The sequence below is a fragment of the Podarcis melisellensis genome (genome assembly GCF_964234715.1).
Source record: "Podarcis melisellensis genome assembly, chromosome: 2".
Classification (NCBI taxonomy): Eukaryota; Metazoa; Chordata; class Lepidosauria; order Squamata; family Lacertidae; genus Podarcis; species Podarcis melisellensis.
Genome location: NC_138529.1, coordinates 7,713,408 through 7,738,712, shown reverse-complemented (window position 1 = coordinate 7,738,712; position 25,305 = coordinate 7,713,408). Strand labels below are relative to the sequence as shown.

The 25,305-nt window shown below is 43.9% G+C and overlaps 1 protein-coding gene and 3 long non-coding RNA genes across 9 annotated transcripts in view; 3 read left to right on the top strand and 1 right to left on the bottom strand.

The window, feature by feature from the left end:
- Positions 1 to 484: 484 nt before the first annotated feature.
- On the bottom strand, positions 485 to 23,174 carry LOC309362815 (keratin, type II cytoskeletal 6B-like). The gene is made up of 9 exons (XM_081898700.1): positions 22,503 to 23,174; positions 20,190 to 20,404; positions 18,019 to 18,079; positions 15,453 to 15,548; positions 15,059 to 15,223; positions 12,665 to 12,790; positions 10,233 to 10,453; positions 4,904 to 4,938; positions 485 to 2,579 (listed from the first exon to the last, which is right to left on the bottom strand). The coding sequence occupies exons 1-9, from the start codon at positions 23,055 to 23,057 to the stop codon at positions 2,269 to 2,271; spliced, it is 1,785 nt and encodes a 594-aa protein (XP_081754826.1). The 5' UTR covers positions 23,058 to 23,174; the 3' UTR covers positions 485 to 2,268.
- The window catches only part of LOC309363003, a 227,142-nt gene continuing 212,296 nt past the window's right edge, over positions 10,460 to 25,305 (top strand). For 5 of the 6 annotated variants that reach the window (XR_014165133.1, XR_014165134.1, XR_014165135.1 and 2 more), the window contains exons 1-2: positions 10,460 to 10,706; positions 11,139 to 11,377. This is a non-coding gene — a long non-coding RNA (uncharacterized lncRNA). Of the gene's footprint in view, positions 10,707 to 11,138; positions 12,590 to 25,305 lie in introns of those variants that run through there. The other variant, XR_014165138.1, reaches the window with a different exon arrangement.
- LOC309363062 lies at positions 15,150 to 25,305 on the top strand. The gene is made up of 2 exons (XR_014165209.1): positions 15,150 to 15,277; positions 24,689 to 25,305. It is a non-coding gene; the product is annotated as an uncharacterized lncRNA (long non-coding RNA).
- Positions 15,555 to 17,996, top strand: LOC309363012. Its single transcript, XR_014165149.1, has 2 exons — positions 15,555 to 16,961; positions 17,876 to 17,996. It is a non-coding gene; the product is annotated as an uncharacterized lncRNA (long non-coding RNA).

Here is a 25,305-nt window from a genome sequence, read left to right as displayed (position 1 = left end):
ACTTCCTTCTTAATATATGCACATAGATACAGGGGCAGTAGTAATCATTCCATGCTTCATCAGACTATACTGGAGTTGAGCTTTCTTTTGTCATGTGGCCCATGGCACTAGGGATGCTGCGACTGATCTAATAAACTTCAGTAGGTGATTTGACTCTGAGTTTTAGCCGTCTTCAGCTGGGATGACTTAACTGAATTCTGAAACTCTGACTGTGTGTGCATCATACATTTAAAGCACATGCACAGACACACATCCACAGACAAAACCACATTTCCTTCCACCCTCGTTTACAGGAGCTCAGTTCAGTCCTGTATTTCCATGTGGTAGTATGTTCTGGTCTCACCTGAGACCCAACAGGCTCCCTATACTAGACTCTTCCTTGCCCAGATTGTATGTGATCCAGTCAATTCTGCAAGGCTGCATGGTATCCTTCCATTATACTTTAAATTTTTATTTAAAAAAAAAAACACTTGCAGGAAAGAAATATTACAATGCAGTTTATTGGCAATAAAGATCATGCAGAAAAATGAACAGTGAGAAAAGGATGGGCCTCTGCAATTTTATTTACAATAAGCACTAGCAGACAGAAACCAATCAAGGTGAATGTGCTTGCTAAGTTACGGATTCAACAGTGTGTAAATTCTATTCAAACTTGTAAAATTCATCACTTTGCAAAACAACCCAACTAAGACAAATATGTGCTCCACTTAGGAGCTGCAAGTGGTATGTGACCTAAAGACCACTACACTGGAATGAATACTGTGACGTTGATGAAGCCAAACTCTATCATTGTCCTGGGCACTCATGAAAAATAAAAAAAGAACCAAAGCTGATTGATTGGTGCACTTGCTCCTTTTGTTCATTAAACAATTCCCTGTTTTGACTGTGCCTGTGGCACATGGTGTCAGAAGTGGTTTGTAATCATTCAAAATAAATGAACAGTGCAATCCGCAATATGTCTACTCTGTAGTAAAGACCCCTGAGTTCAAGGGGACTTACATTCAGGCAAGTGGGTATGGGATTCATAAGAGTACAGCCATTTACCTGTGAGTAAGTCCTACTGAACATAATGGGGCTTACTTCTGAGTAGATGTGCATCAGATTGCACAGACTGCGATATCAGATGCCTTTTATGGCAAAATTATTTTAATATATAAAATGGTATTTGATATTCCCAGTGTCACCTTGGCTGGAGGATGAAATACATTGTATTCCACACTTCTCAATGCTCCAAGAGATCAGTCCACAAATTTGCAAATGGAGCAATGGAATTTCATAGCAAAAAACACAGACTTTAAGGTTGCAATTCACACAGTGTTACACATTCTAAAACCCTGTGTATAACTGTACATTCAGTTGCTGTCTAAAGTTTAGAACAAAGTCATTAGAAGAAGGGATTTATTTTAAATGTGTCTTTTGAAGTGAAACTATGTTCTAAAATAAATGTCATTCCTTGACATACTCAAGTTTTCTAGGGTGTTGGGGTTTTTTTTAAGGAGTACAATCCAGCCAAAGATTAAGCATTTTATCAGCCCCTTTCATTTCAGTGGGCAAAGTTGAATCACATCCTTAATTCTCTCACTGAAATCAGCAGGGCATTAAAGTGCTTTATTTATTTTTTTGCAGTTGGAGCATGCCCCAAAATGATTGCAATATTACAATGGGATCCAAGTATTATATTATTTGCCTTCAATGGGGGGGTACCCAAAATTTGAAGTAAATTTCCTGCTGGTTTTGTCGGACTTTTTGAAAGATTTCAAACTGTCATGCCAGTTCCGTCCCCGCTCCCTCCCAAACAACTGGAACAGAGACAGCAGCTGATGCAATTTAATATGGGTGCCTCGATTCATTCACGCTGCAAGTGGTTCTGAATTCTTGCACTGCAGCCAATGTTAACCGTGTCAGAGAGAAGCGGGGAAACAGGGACTGAATGAAAAAGATAAACAAAGTGGGAGATGTGCTGCTCTCTGGTCAAGTTTGCTCTCATTTATTCCAATGAGGTCTAGATGTTTGTGCAGCCATAATGATGATGTTAATTGGGAAATATAGCCTTAAACAACAGAATCTATAGGCTAGGGGGCACTGTGGAAAGGCATTCTTCATGAATATCCACTGCATTTCTGTGTGTGATCATTTGGCGGACCATTTCTCCCATCATTGAGTCAAGGACAACTAGCTTGGAGGCCGGGTGTTGCTGCGGGCAGTTAGAACAGATATGAACATTTTCTAGAAGTGGCTGCACTTGTGTGAGTGTGGTTGTTTTCCTTTTTATCTGCCTACTTTCTTGCTGGATGACGAGGTTGTTGAGCTGTATCTCACACTCGAGGAGCCCCCTCCCCCTCCTGAACTCAGCCCCCCACCAAAACCAGAGCTGTAACTGCTCCCTCCTGCAGTGACCGCACTGCTCATGCCATAACCGCCGCCACTGCCACCACCCATTCCGAGATTAAGGCTGCCGCTGCCACCTCCTCCTCCTCCACCACCTCCCAGGGAAAATCCTCCACTGCTCACTCGGCCGCCGCCGCCACCGCCAAGGCCGTAACTGCTTCCGCCCATGGTAGAAGAGCTGCTGATCACCGCTGGGGAGAAAAAAAGGCATTTTACTGAAAGATGCTCCAGAGAAATTCTCCAAGTGAATGCCATGCCATGCAAAACACTGCAAAGCTCACTGGGTAACCTTGGGCCCATCGCTGCCTCGCAGCCTAGCCTAACCCACAGGGTGGCTATGAGAATAAAATGGGTCAAGGGAGAAGCAAGTAAACCACCTTGAGCTTTTTGGAGGAAAGATGGGGTATAAATGCAATAAAACAAATATAATATATAAATTTGTTTCAGGACTGAGTGCTGCTGAATCAGACCGAAGATCTGTCCAATTCAGCACCCCGTTGAGTGGCCAAACAAACTTGTTTCCTGCCTCTGATTTATTTCCCTGACTCTGATACATCACTTATCATAAGTTTTAATTATTATTTTTTACATACCCTCCTCAAATTATTATTATTTTTTCACCTGCCTTCTTGTCAACTTGCATTTTTGTTCCCGCCAAAATTTGTGCCCCTTTTTATTTTCCTCATTTGGGCAAGGCTTACATTTTCCCGAAAGAATCCTTCTTGCCTTTTATTCTGCTTTTATTCCTTGATTCTGCTTGTTAACCACACAGGCATCCCCTTGGACTTATTTGCACCAGCTGGTATGAGAACACCTATATCTTTCACCAGATCCCAGGCAGCACTCAGGATTACTTCAAGGCTTGCCTCCTTTCTAGTTAAATTAGGGTGGCATCATTTATTGTATCTAGAAATGTGATCTCTCTGTTGTAACCTTAATGCGTTTTGGTCAACCTGTGGTGTTTGCTAACTCATAATTACAACATCCACCACTGGCTTCTCCTGTATATATATTTTCATCTACAGATCACCATCAAACTTTTGGTTTGAGATGCAAGGTGACGCAATAGTACCAATAAACTTTTTAAGTAAGTTTCCATCCAAAGAGATCATATAGAGAAGTATATATGAGTATAAAGCCTGAAAGGGGCTTTGGCAAAGTATGGTATATAAGAAGCATCACTGCCAGTGGTGTACACATAACCACACGTTTTAGTATTTTTAAAACAATACAAAAACCTACAAAATCTCTTTACTACAGTCAACAGAGGGGATGACTGCAGACACCACAGTCAGGGACCCCTTCTTCAGACTTCAGTTTCTGGAAGGAAACTATTTTCTGTCAAAGTTGGCCACTTGGAAGCTATGAAATTTTGTTCCCTGGAGGTTCTTAGAATCATAGAATCATAGAGTTGGAAGAGACCACAAGGGCCATCGAGTCCAACCCCCTGCCAAGCAGGAAACACCATCAGAGCACTCCTGACATATGGTTGTCAAGCCTCTGCTTAAAGACCTCCAAAGAAGGAGACTCCACCACACTCCTTGGCAGCAAATTCCACTGTCAAACAGCTCTTACTGTCAGGAAGTTCTTCCTAATGTTTAGGTGGAATCTTCTTTCTTGTAGTTTGGATCCATTGCTCCGTGCCCGCTTCTCTGAAGCAGCAGAAAACAACCTTTCTCCCTCCTCCATGTAACATCCTTTTATATATTTGAACATGGCTATCATATCACCCCTTAACCTCCTCTTCTCCAGGCTAAACATGCCCAGTTCCCTTAGCCATTCCTCATAGGGCATCGTTTCCAGGCCTTTGACCATTTTGGTTGCCATCCTCTGGACATGTTCCAGTTTGTCAGTGTCCTTCTTGAACTGTGGTGCCCAGAATTGGACACAGTACTCCAGGTGAGGTCTGACCAGAGCAGAATACAGTGGCACTATTACTTCCCTTGATCTAGATGCTACGTGACAAGGCATCTGTTAGAAACCACACTATACATTTAAAACATATTTAACACACATAGCTCCCCCCAAAGAATCATGGGAACTGTAGCTCACCCCTCATAGAACTAAAAGTTCCCAGCACCTCAACAAAACTGCAGTTCCCAGGGTTCTTTAGGAGAAGCCACATGCTTTAAATGTATGGTATGGATGTGAGATTCATAGCAACATAGGAAGCTGTCTTATAGTAAGTCAGACCATTGTTCCACCTAGCTCAATACATTGACTGGCAGCAGCTCTGTGGGATTTCAGTTTAATTCAGCTTAATCTGCTATCTGGAGATGCCAAGGATGAAATCTGAGACCTCCTGCACACAAAGCAGATGAACCCCATCTAAGCTTCCCAGTCCCTTCATTCTTCCCAACTCTATGAAGTTCTCAAAAGAGCCTTCAGAAGTTCTGCAAAATTCTAGATTGGAAGAACTTCAGCCCAGGAACTTCAGCCCAGAGGTAAATTCTATGGGAAAGAGTGCGGTATCATGGACATTCATGGTGAAAAGTAGTATAACTAAAATACTTACACATGCTTACAGGGGTGGTGAGTTCTCCAGACATCCTAGCGAGAGAAAAACATTGAAGGCAAGTCAGCCAATCATTCAAGGATGAAATGCTTTTGAGCAAAATGATTAAGGTGCGTCACAGTACAATCCTATGAAACAGTGCCCAGGCAAGATAAATATGTCTGCTAAGTCATAAGGTCCTTATAATAAAAGCTATGGTTTTCCCAGTAGTGATGTATGGAAGTGAGAGCTGGACCATAAAGAAGGCTGATCGCCGAAGAATTGATGCTTTGGAATTATGGTGCTGGAGGAGACTCTTGAGAGTCCCATGGACTGCAAGAAGATCAAACCTCTCCATTCTTAAGGAAATCAGCCCTGAGTGCTCACTGGAAGGACAGATCGTGAAGCTGAGGCTCCAATACTTTGGCCACCTCATGAGAAGAGAAGACTCCCTGGAAAAGACCCTGATGTTGGGAAAGATGGAGGGCACAAGGAGAAGGACGACAGAGGATGAGATGGCTGGATAGTGTTCTCGAAGCTACCAGCATGAGTTTGACCAAACTGCGGGAGGCAGTGGAAGACAGGAGTGCGTGGCGTGCTCTGGTCCAGGGGGTCACGAAGAGTCAGACACGACTAAACAACTAAACAACAACAAGAAGAAGAAGTCATAAGGACAGTTTCCAGACACAGAGCAAGAAACTCTGCCTGGCGCTTTAGTCACTCAGTGGGGAGATCAGACATGGAGGAAGTTAGGGCCCCTGGTATCTTGCATACAAAAGGAGATTTCCTAGTAAATGAAGCTTGCCATCCAAGGGCAAGAGAAACTGCATGTCTCTCCCTGCAAGAAAACCTACTAAAGAGCCCTCCTCTAGATCCCAGTCCTGCATCTGCATACCTTAGACCAAGGATGGGGAACTTCTTGCCCTCCAAATATCATTGACTCCAACTCCCATCATTCCCAGCGAGCATCAGGCACGATGGGAGCTGTAGTCCAGCAACATCTGGAAGGCCCCACTCTATAGCCTAAGGAGGCTCAATGGTTCGTTTACACTACCAGGATTAGTCAGGCAGCATTTCCTGCCCTTGTCCATCACTGGTGTCATGGCAGGCAACATCTTCCACCCTAACTTGGGTTGTTGGTGTAATATTACATATAGCAGGTTTCCACGTTGCTCTGGCCCAGCAGTCCTAAGGCAGAGATGGACAACTCACAGCCTTCCAGATGGTACTGGCCATAGGTTTATGATTTGCAAATTCACAGTAATGCCCAGCACCTCACCATACATATTGTCAGTGGAGAGAGAGACCTTTCCACTCAGAATATATTTTAGAGCCACTACAGGAACAGGAGATACTGCTCTCAGGTGAAACTGCACATTGTTCCTTGAGAATTTCCCCCCTTTTAAAAGGAATTCATGTGCCTGACCTTCTGAAAAACTATCCCATCCTCCAATACTTGAAAGCGGGGGGCCTCTAGGAAGTGACCGTGAGATTGCCCTTTTCCTCAACCAAATGGCTGTTCTGACATGTTGACTAAATGGGAGAAAGGGACACAGGTTTGGTTTGAGCTTGTGGGAGGCCTCACAGGGCCGGTCCAACCATTGGCCAGGATGATGCAACCACACTAGGGTGTGTCATTTTAGGGGGTGAAACATAATTTTGCAATGTTTTTCAGTGAGCAGTCTTTAAAATACAGTGGTACCTCCGGTTATGAACTTAATTCGTTCCAGAGGTCCATTCTTAAGCCAAAACCGTTCTTAACATGAGGTGCACTTTCGCTAATGGCGCCTCCCGCTGCCGCCGCGCCACTGGCGTGCAACTTCCACTTGCATCCCGGGGCAAAGTTCACAACTAGGGGCATCTACTTCCGGGTTAGTGGAGCTCGTTACCCGAAGCATTCATAAGGAGGATGAGGAGGATGGTATGTAACCCGAGGTTCCACTGTATGTTTTTGGGTGTGAAGAATTCAAATACACTATTATTTTTGTGTTTGGACAACATTTAGCTTGGTAAGTCTACACTTGATGAAAAAGCTTTCAGAAAACCAAAGAATTTTAATTTTACCTTCTGAAAATGTCTGGGAATAGAAATAATAAGAATAAATAGCAAGAATATAATATAATTAATATGTATTGTGTATTATGTATTTTATAATATTATATAATGCAAGTATCTGACAACCATTTTTAATTTTTCCTATGCAATTTTACATACTTTTAATTTTACCAAGTAAAACTAAATTATATTAATTTAACCTGAATGTTTTTTGAATTTCCAAGTCATGTCACAATTTTGTAGCACCCCTCATAACTGGAATTTGAAAAATTCAACATGCTCTCCCAGCAAATACTGGGAGGTAAGGATTGTTGCCACACAGTCTGCTCCACTCCTAATAAGCTAAGCTGTCAGGTGTAGTAGAGGCTAGCCAGCATTGAAATACAATTCAACTGCCGGTCCCATTGGTTTCTGTACATCAAATTAGGGAAGGGAGTCAGTGTCTTGTCTATCATCTCAGGAAACAAAAGGCCTTGGACCCACCCCCTGGAGGCGTATGAAGGGGAGTGGCTTGTGAAGAAATGGGAACTCTGATTTGGTAAGCAGAGGGGCAGTTCACACCATTTTGTTTCCCCAATTGCTGCGGTCCTAAGCCGTTTCATTATCCCTGCCTCTGGCGATTCTGCAATCACAGCCTCAGAGTGAAAGACTGACAGTGGTTTCTGGGGTTGTTTGCCAGCTTCAGGCTTAACCATTTCTCACAATCCTGGGGTGGAGGACACACCAGTCGAACTAGTGGAACCAGTGCTCTGCCTCTGAGATAGTCTACATTACATGGTTGCTGTCATTGTGCGGTTGAGCTCAGATCTCAATGGGAAACATTTTGCCACTGGCTGGGACTATGGTGCAAGTCCATGTAATCACCCCTGACATTGCCATGCACACTCCCTCTCCCTTCCCCTGTTGCAAAACCTGCCCCCAGGGGCCAATTAATAACCCAAGCAACTTCAGCCATGGAGCAATCACCAAAGAGCTCCCTCAAGTGGTGAGGCTGCTTATATGTGGGAGCACTTTGACCAGGAATGAATGGCTGGTCCTTTTACTCATTGAGACTTATCAAGCTAGCAAGAGGAGTCGTACTTGGAATCTGTTTTGAATGCTCGACGTCAGCCCTAGGCACATAAGCAAATAATAATAAAGTTGCAGGTTCCTCTAAGCACGCACAGAGTACCTGTTTTTCACCATTGCATAACTGTCAGTAGGCCTTTCATACCCAAGATAGGGGCTAAGAGACCCTTTTATGAATAGTCTTTAAGTAGCATTATGTTTTTTAAAATATGCAGATACACATCTACTAATAAACAAACACAGACTTACTTATATGCATGTAAAACATTTGTGCATTTGCATTTTTTAAAATCCACCCAATGTTATAAGCTGCTTCAGCTAATATGAATGCAAATAAAATGCATGTGGAAACACAAAATTCTATGACATATGCATGCAATGTTACTTATGATGTGCAACAGCAGGCAATACTTCCTAAGTATGCACATAGATGTTGGCTAAGAGATCCATTAAATATGAGACATTTTACATGATTGGATAAATGCCATGCAAATGTATCTGTGTTTCAATGCCCACATGAATAAATGTAATAAAAAGCAGGAATAATGGGTGCCACCACCTGAATGATTCTCTTGCAAAATCCCAAACTGGGCGAATCATGCCATGTTCTATGTTTATAAACTGGCTGATGCCTATCATTTGAAACTCCTTTCTAACTACAGTGGTACCTCGGGTTGCATACGCTTCAGGTTACATACGCTTCAGGTTGCAGACTTCGCTAACCCCGAAATAGTGCTTCAGGTTAAGAACTTTGCTTCAGGTTGAGAACAGAAATCGTGCTCTGGCGGCGCGGCAGCATGGGAGGCCCCATTAGCTAAAGTGGTGCTTAAGGTTAAGATCAGTTTCCGGTTAAGTACAGACCACTGGAACGAATTACGTACTTAACCCGAGGTACCACTGTATTTTCTGAGCTACCATGATGGCATAGCATGTCCATGAGTATTCTGCATGGTATTGTGGAATGTGGGGAAAAGGATTAGTCTAGGCTGAGATATTTCACAGCCCACACAGAAATGTGTGCTATCCATTAGGCCACAAAATATCTCACGTAGGTTTTAGGTACAGGAGTAGGGTGACCAGATTCAAATACAGAGTTCTTGCATTTGTTTCGTACAGAATCCTGTACAACCTTTGTTGTACAGAAGAGAAAACTTTTGAATGAGAGAGAAAGGCCTCTTGTACTAACATAACCTCTCCTACACAACCATTAAAGATAAAGAAATTAACTTTGTGTGTGTGGAAGGGTGTGTGTGTGTGTGTGTGCATCTGTGTATCTGGTTCCCCTGGACAAGAGGGAGTACAGTGGTACCTCAGGTTAAGAACTTAATTCATTCTGGAAGTCCATTCCTTAACCTGAAACTGTTCTTAACCTGAGGTACCAACTTTAGCTAATGGGGCCTCCTGCTGCCGGACAGTGATACCTCAGGTTACAAACGCTTCAGGTTACAAACGCTTCAGGTTACAGACTCCACTAACCCAGAAGTAGTACCTCGGGTTAAGAACTTTGCTTCAGGATGAGAACAGAAATAGCATGGCAGCGGCAGCAGGAGGCCCCAATAGCTAAAGTGGTACCTCAGGTTAAGAACAGTTTCAGGTTAAGAACGGACCTCCGGAACGAATTAAGTTCTGAACCAGAGGTACCACTGTACTGTATATATTGCTGGTAGGAAGGGGAGTGGAAGGTGAGAGAGGGCAGGTAGGGGCAGGAAGCCAAAGTGAGGGAGAGCAGGCATCTAAGGAGCAGGGAATCCTGGGGCAGCATTGCTGAAGGGAGAGAGCATGCTAAGTGAGTTGGACTTGTGAATAATGGTTGGAGACAGCAAAGATCTGAGGGGAAGCGGGACAGAGGAAACATCAGCTCAATGGGAGGAGGAGCCAAAGAGAAAGAAGGCAGGCCCAAGTATGGTCTCCGTAACCCACGATCAAAGAATGGTCAAGCAGGAGAAACTGGGAGGCTAAGATCAGAGACTTAAGGCAACACTGAAGGGCAAAGAGTGTGTAGGCAGCATTTCACACCCTGGTGTGAACAAACTAACCAGGCATATCTTTGCTGAAGGTATCTGATAGTTATACAAAGCCAAATGTATAGTTTTAGGGTATTAAAATGTGTGTAGATTTGAATATGGATACTCACACCCCAAGTATGCAGGCATTAGCCATGTTGTGTCAAACGAAAGTACGCTGCAGCACCTGGTATGAAATAAAACCATCGCAAGATGGCACCCACCTGCATTCCTCTCCTTCCAGCAGAGTTCTATATGTAGCAATCTCAATATCCAGGGATAATTTGACATTCATGAGCTCCTGGTAATCCCGCAGTAGGCGCGCCAGCTCATCCTTGGCACTTTGTAGGGCATGCTGCAGATCAGTGAGTTTCATTCTGGCATCTTTCAGGGCCATTTCCCCTCGCTGTTCAGCATCAGCAATAGCTGTCTGGAGCTGAGCAATCTGCAGCAGGTATCAGGAAAGTCAAATAGTCAGTAGCTTCCTACTTCCTAAAGTGCTTATTTTGCATACAGCATAATTTGTAATATTGCCTTGTCAGTGCTACGTGTAGATAGTTCAAGAGCCCACTGGCCACAAATCAGCTCTTTCCATACATCTGCTACAGAAGAAGCGCAGAGACACCTAAGCCTGTTTTCCTCGTGAACACACAGTCATACCTTGGTTCCCATTTCGGTGTCAGAATGGAAAGGATCAGGCAGAAATGACCGACAGAATCCGAGACCAGGGAAGAGAGACGACGAAAGAAGATTGGAAGAAATTTAAGGACTATCTCAAGAAACATTGTAAAATTAATGAATGTTGAAATGATGTCGGTTTAGATACTATGTGGTTACTAGCTGTAATGGGTATGAAAAGGGAAAGAAAGGGAAAGATCTAAACAAGAATAAAGGAAAGGAAAGGATTTGCTGAACCTAGATTAGAAAGTGGAATACAGAAAGGGAAGGCATAAGGAAGTCGGGGAAGTGAGGTTATAGAAAATTAGGGAATGAATTTATGCTTGTTTTTTCGTTTTGTTTATGTTTTCTATGTTGGTATTTGTTGGGTCTGTTATGTTTTTATTGTCGTTTTAATATATGTGAAACTTTAATAAAAAAATTATTAAAAAAAACAGAATGGAAAGGATCAGCTGGAGGCATGGTAAGTTTCTCAAGAGGTCAGTCTAAATATTCCAGATGATAGTCTGGATTGCTGGCTAGATAAACATCAAACTGAAAGGCAATCAATTTAAAGTGTAGCTCATAGAATCCTCTGTGAATTTTGATTATTTTCTGTCTCTCCCTATAATTAATGCTATCTATGGTATGTATAGGGACACAGGTGGTGCTGAGGTCTAAGCCACTGAGCCTAGGACTTGCTGATCAGAAGGTCGTGGTTCGAATCCCTGCGACGGGGTGAGCTCCCATTGCTCAGTCCCTGCTCCTGCCAACCTAGCAGTTTGAAAATGCGTCAAAGTGCAAGTAGATAAATAGGTACCACTCCGGCAGGAAGGTAAACAGCATTTCCGTGCACTGCTCTGGTTCGCCAGAAGCGGCTTAGTCATGCTGGCCACATGACCCGGAAGCTGTACGCCGGCTCCCTCGGCCAATAAAGTGAGATGAGCACCGCAACCCCAGAGTTGTCCACGACTGGACCTAACAGTCAGGGGTCCCTTTACCTTTACCTATTGCATGTATATATGTATTTATTTACACAATCCTGCTCCAAGCAACTCATATGAGCTGTCCAATACAATTCCTAGGCAGTTTCCCAACCAGGTAACTTACAGGGCCAAACCTATTCTTTTCTGGAGTAGTTTGGAATTATACACCCAGCTTTAACTTAATATATCTTAAGTTAGCATGGATTTGATGTGTCAAATACCAATACATTATTTTAGTATCACGGTGCATGAACAGATGTCCCCCAGTGGACTAAGAGATCCATGTTTTGTTCTATAAAAACCTTTGGTTAAATGCAAGTCTAAAGTAAATTGAGTCAGGGTTGCAGGATTTGTTAACTTGAACTATTTCCCATTAAACCCCAAAGCCACTACTAGCCATGAAAGTGAATCTATAACAGTCCCTGTCTTTTTTCCTCTTCTGCTGCTATTTCAATCAAAGGGCTCAGGAGGAAAAGCAGAAGTGGCAGAAATAAATTTCACCATGTCCACTGAGATTTTCTCAGCTTTCCCCAATTTAGTGCTGAGCACCAAACAGCAGCCACAAATATTAGGCCTGATGACACTTTTGAGAAGGGTTCTAGCTCCTGTTTTAGTAAGTTTATAGTGTGAGAGAGATCTGGGATGGAAGAATGGTGGGTGGTGGACAACTGTCAGGAACTGCTGTCTGTGGCTGCTTCCAGGTGGGTGATTATTGTGGGATCAGTACTACTCATGCACACAGGTTTTTTGCAGCACCCATCCCATGTCGCTGACATCAAAATGCTAGCCCATATTCCCCCGCCATGTGCATCACCAAGATGCCAAAGATTGAACCTGCAACCTTGTTCATACCGTCCATGTGTTCTGCCATTGAGCAAAGGCTCCATCCAGCCTGAACTTGCAAGAAAATACAAATTGAATAAATAATACAAAGAAGGGGGAAAAAGAAGGAGGGGGGATGAAATACACACATGCCATAGATTCAGTCGTTGCTATATTAAAATGGTCCCCACCTGTTTCTTAACGTTATCAATTTCTGCTTTCATTCTGTGGATGATTCGATTCAGCTCTGCAATCTCGTTCTTGGTACTCTTCAGGTCATCCCCGTGACCAGCTGCTGTACTCTGAAGTTCCTGAAACTGCAATGCAGAAACACATTCTTTGGTAACTGAGCTACTTTAAGCACTACCAGTTCTAGGATTTGGGAAAGGGGAGCTTGGTTAGGCTCTTCTCTCCCTGGAGAAGCGAGACTGGCTCCCTCCTTGCTGTCCCTCTTGTTTCAATAGGCTTTTGAGAATGGACTGCTTTTAATGAAAGTGCTGGTGCCGTGCTGTTTTTATTATAATTATAAGTGGTTTGATAGCTCCCTTGGTAGAAAATGTTTGAATTTTTAAATATATCTATATACTATATATTATATACTATATAAAGGGACGCAGGTGGTGCTGTGGATTAAACCACAGAGCCAGGACTTGCCGATCAGAAGGTCAGCAGTTCGAATCCCCACGACGGGGTGAGCTCCCATTGCTCGGTCCCAGCTCCTGCCAACCTAGCAGTTCAAAAGCACGTCAAAGTGCAAGTAGATAAATAGGTACCGCTCTGGCGGGAAGGTAAACGGCATTTCCGTGCACTGCTCTGGTTCGCCAGAAGCGGCTTAGTCCTGCTGGCCACATGGCTGAACGCCGGCTCCCTCGGCCAATAATGTGAGATGAGTACCGCAACCCCAGTCGTCCGCAACTGGACCTAATGATCAGGCGTACCTTTACCTTTATATACTATATACAATATACTATATACTATATGGTTGGACAGTGTTCTCAAAGCTACCAGCATGAGTTTGACCAAACTGCAGGAGGCAGTGGAAGACAGGAGTGCCTGGTGTGCTCTGGTCCAGGGGGTCACGAAGAGTCGGACACGACTAAACAACTAAACAACAACAACAATACTTTTGAATCTATTAATGTTTATTATTTTTCTATGTTTTTAGCAATTCATGCTTTTATCTGTAAGCTGCCTTGCTTCCACCAGGAAGAAAGGTGGGACATAAATAAATACTACAACAAGAACCACAATAATAGTCTAGGCAACCTGAGTAATAGGCTTGCCACCCAGAAGAGTCTTCTTGTACTGCTCCTTTGAATCCTTCCACACGTTTTAAAGAAGGGTGTATTCTGCAACATGTCATTGAGTCAATAATAGTGCCAGTTACAGATAGGTAGCCGTGTTGGTCTGCCATAGTCAAAAAAAAAAAATCCTTCCAGTAGCACCTTAAAGACCAACTAAGTTAGTTCTTGGTATGAGCTTTCATGTGCATGCACACTTCTTCAGATACACTGAAACAGAAGTTTCCAGACCCATGGTTTTGTAAAACTACAAAGGAATTTCAGAAATAGACTGAAAAGAGAAGCTGTTGAATTGCAACTTATCACCAAACTTAAAACCATGGAGAGACCTGGTCTGAACAAAGACCTTGGATTCTTATCTCATTATACATGACAAAGCCATTTTTCACCTTCTCACCCCTTGCTTTTTCCTGTAAGACCTATTGCAGTCGTTTAGACTCATCAACAGGCTCATCACAGCTATCTGCCAATCACCCATTCCTACCACCCTTCTGAGTAATACCCCTCCCCACCTTCTCACTATATAGAAGGGTCTGGTGACTTCTGTTTCAGTGTATCTGAAGAAGTGTGCATGCACACGAAAGCTCATACCAAGAACTAACTTAGTTGGTCTTTAAGGTGCTACTGGAAGGAATTTTTTTTTTGTTTTTTCAATAATAGTGCATTATCATTGGCTCTATACTGCATTGTCTGCACATCCTTCTGTGATGCTTACCTGATGGTTCTACGTTATTGCATTTGGAGGGGCAGGACAAAGAGGAGCTCCAAATATTTGTGGCACAAAAACTTACAGGGTTTCCACAGGAAGCCATGGGACATGCAACAATTGAAATTGAAGCAGTATGTTCACCCCGAAACTTTTTCCAGACACAAATGTCATCGAAAGTGGGATTGCAGATATAATCACCTTCATGCCACCATGAGCAAAAAATAATCATGAATGTACGATAAAGAAATATGTGTATGGTCCTATGAGCTTCTGGGATGTTCCCATATCAAGTAGGAATGGCAATGCTATTGGGTGTAGTAGGCCTTTTGCTTATCAGAGGCTTTCCACCAGTGGTTGATTTTACTCTCTTCCAGATCCAACTAGAATTTTGAAAGTAGGAACTGAGATCCAATTTGGCAAATATTCCCATTAAAATGGAACATTTTGGATTTAAAATCTTTTTGGTCTGCAAGTTCAACTTAGTTTTCATTTTCCTCAGGCTTCTCTGGCCCAGATATGGACCAGAGGCCTCTTAGTCACTGAGCGCCAGAGATAAAAGCTGCAGAAGGTCTCACCTTGCTTTGATACCAGGCTTCTGCTTCAGCCCGGCTCCTGTTAGCAATGTCTTCATACTGTGCTTTCACCTCAGCAATGATGCTATTGAGGTCTAGATCTCGGTTGTTGTCCATCTGTAGGATCACGCTGGTATCGCTGATCTGTCCGTGGATCTGAGCCAGTTCCTGCATGAAAAAATAAGTTCTTAGTATCCCATTAAGAGCTGGACCAAGGAGCCAGTCACATGTCCCATTTTCAACTTATTCAGCTGAAACATCTTTTACGTGTGCTCTTTCTCACATGAGTCAGCCCACTCCTTTCTGAAGAAGTAACTTGGCTTCCAGCAGTGAGGACACAGCCTATGAGATTCCACATTACTCTGATTTCTTTGAATCAAGAAAGTTAAGCACTTACCGCCTCATAGAGGGCTCTCAAGAAGTCGATTTCATCTCTCAGTTTATCACCTTTTGCTTGCAGCTCTATTTTGTGCATGAAGGAACCATCTACATCCTGAAATAAATGCAGTGAATTCATGTTACATTAAACATGACCAGAGCCAACCTAGAAGCCATAGACAGCTGTTGGTGCTCAGCCCAGTAATTCTGACTGGCAGCAGACTTGGTAGAGGACTTTCCCGGGGGCATTAGAAAACCTTAAAGATACTTTAAGGGGCCTCCTTCAACCAAAGCATGTGTTTTCCATGAAGTTCTGCATAATTTTCCAATATGTGTCTGGAAGCTTATGAGCAGGACACAAAGAAAGCGTGTCCTCCTTCATGGAGAGCACGTGTTGCAATGGGGGCCGCTAGGACACTCCAAAGTTGTGGGGTGGGCTAATTGATCGTTGGCCACTGATGTGATTGGGCTTCCCTTGTTGTTGGGAGGAAGTTAATGTTGCCATTTGTTGATTGACAGCCAGAAATGCTAAAATTCCTTGCACGAGGCTAGGACCTCCTCTTTTCACCCGTGCATCGGATTGCCCGTCCCCCCCTCCCTAGAATTAGGGTTGTTCACTTGACTTTGCTATGCCTGTCATGGGGTCGTCTGCTCTTGGGGCAGGGGCCCGGTAGGAATTTTGTCCACCTGGCTGATTGGCTGGGGCCATTTGGTTTTTGCCTACTGCGTAGCAAATCATCACAACTTGTAAGGTTGCAGTTAGGCATTGGTTTATGGTTTGGTTGGTTGAGGGGCATGGATTGGCTGTGCCTGCCCCTCTAATGCTGCTGCTGCTGCAAGGGATTCCGTTAAAGGAATTGGGGGCTAACTATTGCTTGTCCACCCTGTCAAGGGGGCTCGGGCCACTGCAAAAGCTCCTGGCTGCATTTGGGGAGGGCTGAGGGCAGGTTCCCTGCTCCGTCGCTACCCCCAAGTGTATTCCCCTTTTCTGACTTTCGCAGGCATGCGGAATGTCAGTCTGTCCCCCACGGTGGGGGCAGATTGTCGCAACCAATGCCTAAGCAACCACTCATATGTTTGTAATTTAATAAAGTTGTGGCCAAAATTATGCCAAAAACCTTAAACAAAAAATTTGGTGTGATGTGTGAGTTATTGGGGTGGCCCTGGGGACCTCAACATGCAAGGCAATGCTGTTTGTCCCCTAGAAGTGGTGATCCACATATGCACTTCTTCTGTATTATGGAGGCTCCTATTAGCCATGCTAAAGCATTTGCAGAACTTCACATATGTTATTTCACTATTTGTAACAATAAATCTGTAAAGAAGGTCAGTACTATTAGCCTTACATTGCAAAGGTTTGAACCAAAGGCCCCCTGACTCAGAGCCAAGTGTCCTACATATCTACTCAGAAGTAAGACCCATGGAGGTCAATAATGCTTGCTTTGAGGTAAGTGGGTATAGAATTGCAGCCTCAGTCAGTTGACTACATCTTCCTTTCATTGATTATTGATAATAATAAAGCCAGCAAGTTGTATAACTTGCTGTTGAAATGGAATACACAAGATGAAACGGTGAAATCAGCTATGATTAAATGGGCACAGGATATCGGTCATGACATTATGTTTGCTGACTGGGAACAGTTATGGACCACTGGTGTTAAATTCATGGCATGTAATGCCTTAAAAGAGAACATAATGAAAATGATTTACAGGTGGTACATGACCCCAGTCAAGCTTGCAAAAATTTATCATTTGCCCAATAATAAATGTTGGAAATGTAATGAGACAGAAGGTACCTTCTACCACCTTTGGTGGACCTGCCCAAAGATTAAAGCCTTTTGGGAAATGATCTATAATGAAATTAAGAAGGTCCTTAAATGGACTTTTCCTAAGAAACCTGAGGCTTTTCTCCTGGGCATGGTCGGCCAACTGGTGCCAAAGAAGGATAGGACTTTTTTTATGTACGCTACCACAGCAGCAAGAATTCTTCTGGCAAAGTATTGGAAGATGCAAGAACTACCTACTCTGGAAGAATGGCATACAAAGGTGACAGACTTCATGGGACTAGCAGAAATGACCAGCAGAATCCGAGACCAGGGGAAAGAGACAGTGGAAGAGGACTGGAAGAAGTTTAAATTATATCTTAAAAACTGTTGTAAAATAGAGGAGTGTTGAGATGTCAAGGGGTATGAAGTAGAGAAATACAGCGGTAACTATAAAGTTTAAAAAAATTTATGGAAAGGGAAACATTAGATAAACTGATTAAAGGGTTGCTAAAGAACTTCGGAATAAGGATGCAGCGAAAGGGAGGTATGGGGAAGTCGGTATATGTTTAATGTTGGGTATGTTTTTGTTTTGTAATGTGTATGTCTTTTATTATATGTTTGGAAAATCAATAAAAAAATTTATTAAAAAATTATAATAATAATAATAAAGCCAGTAGGCAATTATTTGGGAAACAGCCAGCTGAGCTGGAATATGAAACCCATTTAATCTGGACTCCTCTAAGAGCTGAGACAAAATGCTATTTCCCCTCGAAAATAGACTCCTACTTATTGCTGCTTTTTTAAAATTAAAAAAAGTCACCTTCTTGATGCCAACAAACTCATTTTCAGCCGCAGTGCGCTTGTTAATTTCATCTTCATATCTATTAAGAGAAGAAACAGATTTGGATTCATCTGAGAACAAGGAGAACTGAGAGAGAAGAATAGAAAGAAAATGGTTCCCTCCTTTGATGCGATTCTGGTCCAGATGAGTAGGTTAGTTGCACCTTTACATACTAGTGTTAAATGCATTACACAGAAGTAAATTTCACTAAATTTCACTGAGAGTTATTAGGAGACACCCCTATTCCCCTCAAAGGGATACAATTCACAGTCCATCCCTCTTCTTGGGAATTGCATCCCGTAAGGGAAGTAAAACGTCTGCTAACAACTCTCTGCAAACTACAGCTCTTTAACAAATTACAATTCCCAGGATTCTAGGAGGTGAAGTTATAACCAGGTATCCCCAAACTCACCCCTCCAGTTGTTTGGGACTACAATTCCCAACATCCCTGACCACTGGTCCTGTTAGCTAGGGATGATGGGAGTTGTAGTCCCTAAACATTTGGAGGGCCGAGTTTGGGGGTACCTGGTTATGACTGTTTAAAGTGGGATAATGGTGCTTTAAAGGTATAGTGCAGATGGGGCCTAGATTACACTTGTTGGGTTTTGCTGTAGGCATGCAAGCAGCATGCATGGCCATATGTGTGTACTGCATATATGTGAGGGAGTGCATACAAAAATATACTTCAAATCAGCCAAGTCAGAGGATAATGACTATCCCATCTGTGGGGGGGTCCTAAATGTCTGTCTCAAGTGCCTTAGTCCCACTTGCCTTTAAAGCAGTTGTGCCCCTAAGTTTCTACAGTGTTTTTCTACCAACACACTTTTCAACAGGCCAAAGAGTCATGAATATATATGACAGAATTTGCTGCTGCACGTTTTTATGGCTCTTTTTGTGAGCCAAGCTGCATTTTATGATCCTGTAAATACTTGCTTTAAATGCCCTCATTTCTTTAATATGCAATGAAAACTTCTCCAGCCTAAACCACAAGGTGGAATCCATGCCAAGAAAAGAAGATAGCATTGCTATGAGGCCAGAAAACACCTAGATTGCATCTTCAGCTCATTCCTAATGCTGAATTGACACATGACAGACCACTGAGCTCATCAGAGACCTGAGATGGCAGTAGGATGGAATTTGCCACTTGAGAGGAGCCTGTTGGGTCAGGCCAATGGCTGATCTAGTCCAACAGCCTTCTCTCACAGTGGCCAGCCAGAAGCCTATGGGCTTCTCATGAGGCACTCTCCCCATTTCAGACAGCAGGAACAGAATTCTTTTTTAAAAAAAATGCTCCCAATCCCTACATTAAAAAACATCAACAACCTCCTTGCAAGCAGAAAATAAACACCGCATATAGAGCGACTGATCAGGAGCTCATCAAGTTAGTGTCTAAATATCTCTATTTGGTTTTTTGTCGTCGAAATACACTGCAGACGTCTGATCTCCCTGGAGACCTAAAGATGTGACGATAGACTGCTCTGCCTCCGTTCTTTTAGCAAATGTTTTGTGCCACTGGGGAAGTGGTAATTCTGTGTTGATCTGTTTTGGATGTTTGGATGTGATGCCAATAAAAGGTTTGATGATGATGATGATATAGAGAGCCAGGCTATGCTACTTTTCATAATTATATGCTCATTTTCTACTTCCAGGAAGATTTGTTTTGGTTTATATTAAGGGGGGCATTAAAAATGGGATCACACACACACACTCCTGCAGTCTGAAATGGTACTGTCCATGCCACCTTTTGAAGGTGGGTTAAACCATAGAGCCTAGGGCTTGCTGATCAGAAGGCCGGCAGTTCAAATCCCTGCGACGGGGTGAGCTCCAGTTGCTCTGTCCCTGCTCTTTCCAACCCAGCAATTCGAAAGCACGTCAAAGTGCAAGTAGATAAATAGGAACCGCTCTAGCAGGAAGGTAAACGGCATTTCCGTGCGCTGCTCTGGTTCGCCAGAAGTGGCTTAGTCATGCTGGCCACATGACCCGGAAGCTGTATGCCGGCTCCCTCGGCCAATCAAGCGAGATGAGCGCCGCAACCCCAGAGTCGGTCACGACTGGACCTAATGGTCAGGGGTCCCTTTCCTTTACTATTCTGCTGTATCAATGAGTATGCTGAGTCTTCTTACCCAAGTAGGCCCTAATGGCTAACTCACCTCTTTCTAAAGTCTTCCACCTGATCCTGAACATTTCTGAGTTCTCCATCCAGCCTCCCACGGTCACCAGTCAGGGTATCCAGTTGTCTCCTGAGATTAGCGATGTAAGCCTCGAACATTGGCTCGATGTTGATCTTAGTACCTGCGCCGCTGTGTTGCTGTAGTAGGTCCCATTTGGTCTCTAGAACCTTATTCTGTTGCTCCAGAAACCGTACCTGAAACCCATCAAGAGACCCATGGTATGTAAACTCATATCATCACAACTATAAACTGAGTCAAAAGCATACTGCAACCAGAGCCCAGTCCTTATTACATACTGACCAATGAGGATTAGATGCACTCTTCAACGAATCCCCTTAAATCATCAAAGACCCTGGAGATACACATATTTGAATGAGTGCAAAACACCCAGGGAATGGCTTAAATTGCTGTGCATACCCTTGAATGTTTCAAGTTTTCAAAGCACTTACAGCACTCCTGTAAGGCAGACCAGTATTATTATTATCAACATTTTGCAGTGGCAATGGAGGCTGGCGATGGAGGGTTGCCTAAATCCACCTCTCTGAGATGAAACTAGAATTGGGAATTTTCTGGCTCACACTCCTGGCCTCTCTGCTGTACAAGCATCTCTCTCAACACATCATAAGTAGGATCCAGGAATCTTGCCTTTGCTTGTGTTGGTGGAATCCTGAGGCCTCCTACATCAAAGATAAGCTTCAACTAATCATCATTGCTACATATAAAGGGAATTTGGTACCCTCCTTTTTGTGAAACATGATTCTAAATCAATGGCAGCCAACCTTTCTGACAAAAGTCCCATTAATAGTACTGCCAAATGACCAAAAACACGCCTCCTCCCCATTCCTGGACTGGTCTTCTACCTGTGACAGCAGCTTGTTCTTCACCAAAATATGACAGTCTTAAAATGAGCATGCCTTTGCCTCCAGAATCTTCTTGGAGACTCTTTACTTACGAGGAGTCAACCTGTATGCTACTTTCATATCAATCTACCCCCACCTAGTCCTAAAGTAGCTGTGCTGTTGAGAGCACTGAGTGACCCAGGTTGGCAGCTCACGGTGGCAAAACAGATGTGCCTTTGCTTGTGCCTTTGAACAGCAGCTTTGCAAGCAAAAATTTAGTTTCGGCGGCATGGGAGCGGGGAGTATTTTCACCAGCTAAAATATCACATAAAGGTTCTGTTAGACACAACTTAAGTGGCTAGTTGAAAGCTGAGAAGGTAGCAGTCCTACCAAAAAGTCAAGCCCAGTGTATTACATAACATCCTAGTAGTGTGCACTATAGTATATAGGCAACTTTGGGGTGTTTTGCCCCTGATCTACTGAGCAGGAGAACAAGCAACAGCACAACATGGGAGAGCCAGGCAAGAATGTAGGCTAGCCTTTATAGCATAGCCAGGCTCACAGGCCATTCTGCTTCTCTCCAGCAGTGCCACAAGAAAGCCCTGCTGCTTCTGCCCCTCCCATGCTACAAGCTGGCAACTCATAATCTAAATCAGGGTTCCCAGTGCAGTGCTCATCATTCTCAGCCAGCATAGCCAATGGATAGGTGGCTGATGGGAGTTGCAGGCCACAACATGTGGAGCAGGGGTCAGCAAACTTTTTCAGCAGGGGGCCAGTCCACTGTCCCTCAGACCTTGTGGGGGGTCGGACTATATTTTGGAAAGAAAGAAAAAGAACGAATTCTTATGCCCCACAAATAACCCAGATATCCATTTTAAATAAAAGGTCGCATTCTACTCATGTAAAAACACGCTGATTCCCGGACCGTCTGTGGGCTGGATTTAGAAGGGCCAGATCTGGCCCCCGGGCCTTAGTTTGCCTACCCATGATGTGGAGGTTACCACATTGACTACCCCTGATCTAAATCCATAACATCTATGAACATGGACATAAATGCTCTTGCATATAATGGTGACTCAGGCTTGAAAATGTCTTCTACTAAAAATAAGGCCCACAACCTTATCCTAAGGTTTGTTAATGGGGATGGGGTGTGGCAGCTGCTTTAATAAGGCAAACAGCTGGAGAAGCAGCAGCAGCAGGCAAACCCACACTATGCTTTAATAGTCATTCCCTCTTCCCATGGGACTCTGGGAAATGTAGTCCTGTGAAAGAGAACCGTGACATCTAACAATCTACAATTCCAGACATGGTTTGTGGGAAACCACGGAGGTAGGCAGGCTGAAACCTTGGTTGGGAAGAATGATGCCTGCAATCTGCTTTCATCCAGCGTACCCTTGAGCGGCCCATCCCTTTCCTGCAAACTCTACCACAATGTAGCGTTCAATTGACTCACCTTGTCAATGAAGGATGCAAACTTGTTGTTGAGGGATTTGATCTGCTCCCTTTCGTGCACACGCACTTTTTGGATCTCGGGGTCAATCTCTAAGTTGAGTGGTGACAGGAGGTTGGAGTTAACGGTCACTTGCTGGATCCCCCCAGGAGGAACTATTAAGCCCATCCTTGGACCACCACCAAAGCCCCCCATTCCTGATGCACCACCACCAAAGCCTGCAAAGGAACCACCTCCAGCTCCATACCCCCCAACTGAAAATCCTCCACCACCAAACCCACCTGCACCAAACCCACCACCACTACTCATTCCACCACCAAAGAAGCTTCCAATTCCACCTGCACCATGACTAATGGAGCTGCTTTTGTTAACTCCTAGGCTGTATAGGCTTCTGCTCCCAAAGCCACCCCCTAGCCCTCCACTGCTTCTCCCAGCCCGGGATAAAGAAACTGAGGTGAAGCTGCCTTTTGTCCCTCCAGGAATGGCCGCAGTCGAAGAACTGTAGCCGCGGGAGACCCTGACCCCACCCCCAGACCTGGAACTGAATTGCCTGTTCATTGTGTCTTATTCAAAGTATAGGGAAGAATATTTAGCAAAGAGTTATTATGGAAAAGAGGGAGAGAGAGGGAGAAAGAAAGAGAGAGAAGGACGCCAGACCCCTCTCTGAGGTAGAAATTCTGTCTCCTCTCCCTATATATACACGCATATGTATGTTGAGGTGGGCTTGGCTGGAGTTAGGTAATTAATCAAGAATAAGCTCGTTAATGGGCTGGGCTATGTTTGGCAGCAACAGATTGTTTTAAAAAATGTCCTCTAAGTGTTCCTTTGAAGTGAAGCAAAGCACCAAAATTGCTTGGCTTGCAGGCTTTAATGGCACAAAAACTATGCTAACAAATTAATTTTCTCACCACCACCTCCACACCTCAGCCAAATAATAATAAATACACCTCAGCAAATGGTTCTTTTCCCAACTATTTTTTTTAAAAGTTGCTTTAATTGTGGATTATCCCTCTTCAGCATCTTACTTCAAAGCTCCCTATTTTCCCCTCCTCACATCATTGGCTTGAAATCCATAGTGCCTCCGAGAGCTATGATGAATCACATGTAATCCCTGAGGTGATTGTGGTTCAATTCTCTTTTTTGCTCTCTTTCCCAGATAGCCATGGAATGACATTCATCTTCTTTTGGAACAAGAACAGTACATTTCTTAGCCCAAGGCCAGTCCCAGCAGCTGCCCTGGGCAACAGCATTTGCTGCTTCTGCTGCTGTAGTTGAAAGGACAGCCTTTCCCCAGGAATCTTGAGACATGTGCTTCTTTCTTCTACCATAAGAACAGCAGAAGCCAAAGGAAGGCCTAACAATGCTAGAAATCAGCAGTTCCCCAAATATAAGAGGACTTTTAAGCAGCAGAACAAGAGGTCCTGGAAAGGAGGCTTGCTCATCTCTCACCCTACATGTGCAGGAGAGACAAGTTTGAGTCCTTGCAACCTTAGCCTATGCAGGTGTTAAAAAGCAGCCCAGCAGATCTAAGCAAGGGCTCTGCCTGAGCCAACCTTGCCCCTTACAACAGGCACCGAATCCTCTGCAACATGTGGCTGACCTGAATGCAGTGGAATAGAAATGGGGGAGAGGCACTGGATGCTGGTTCCCCACCATCTACACACTGGGGGTCATGTTTGCAGAAGAGAACCTTCTCTAAGCATGTAGGCTTCCCTCCATGATGTGGTGTGGAAACCTGCCCAGTCAGTGTTTTACATTACAGTCTCTCCCCTCCACATGGTTAAAGAGGATGCATGAAAGAGTTTGTGAATCCTTTTGATTATTTCAAAGTCCAAAACTTGAAAATTGCTACTCTAAAACAGCGATAGCCTACATGGTGCCCTCTGAATGCTGTTGGAGTCCAACTCGCATCAGCCCTAACTCCAGGAAGGATAGTGGTCAGGGATTAAGGGAGTTGTAGCAACATGGAGGCAGTGAGAGATTTTACTTTCTTGGGCTCCATGATCACTGCAGATGGTGACAGCAGCCATGAAATTAAAAGACGCCTGCTTCTTGGGAGAAAAGCAATGACAAACCTAGACAGCATCTTAAAAAGTAGAGACATCACCTTGCCAACAAAGGTCCGTATAGTTAAAGCTATGGTTTTCCCAGTAGTGATGTATGGAAGTGAGAGCTGGACCATAAAGAAGGCTGATCACCGAAGAATTGATGCTTTTGAATTATGGTGCTGGAGGAGACTCTTGAGAGTCCCATGGACTGCAAGAAGATCAAACCTCTCCATTCTTAAGGAAATCAGCCCTGAGTGCTCACTGGCAGGACAGATTGTGAAGCTGAGGCTCCAATACTTTGGCCACCTCATGAGAAGAGAAGACTCCCTGGAAAAGACCCTGATGTTGGGAAAGATGGAGGGCACAAGGAGAAGGGGACGACAGAGGATGAGATGGTTGGACAGTGTTCTCGAAGCTACGAACATGAGTTTGACCAAACTGCAGGAAGCAGTGGAAGACAGGAGTGCCTGGCGTGCTCTGGTCCATGGGGTCACGAAGAGTCGGACACGACTAAACGACTAAACAAAAACAAAGCAACATCTGTTCATCTCCATCTGCTCTGCAGATAGGTGTTTTGTTTTGTTTTCAAGTCCCCCAGTGTCATGAATCCAGTGATGCATAGATACAAGCTTTGTGATCTTCCCACCATCATTCTGCAGGGGAGAATATGTACACCTACTTGTATTCTCCCTGACCATTAGCCATTCTGGTTGGGACTGGTGGGAGTTTGGATATCTGGTTGGCCTAGTTCTCACAAA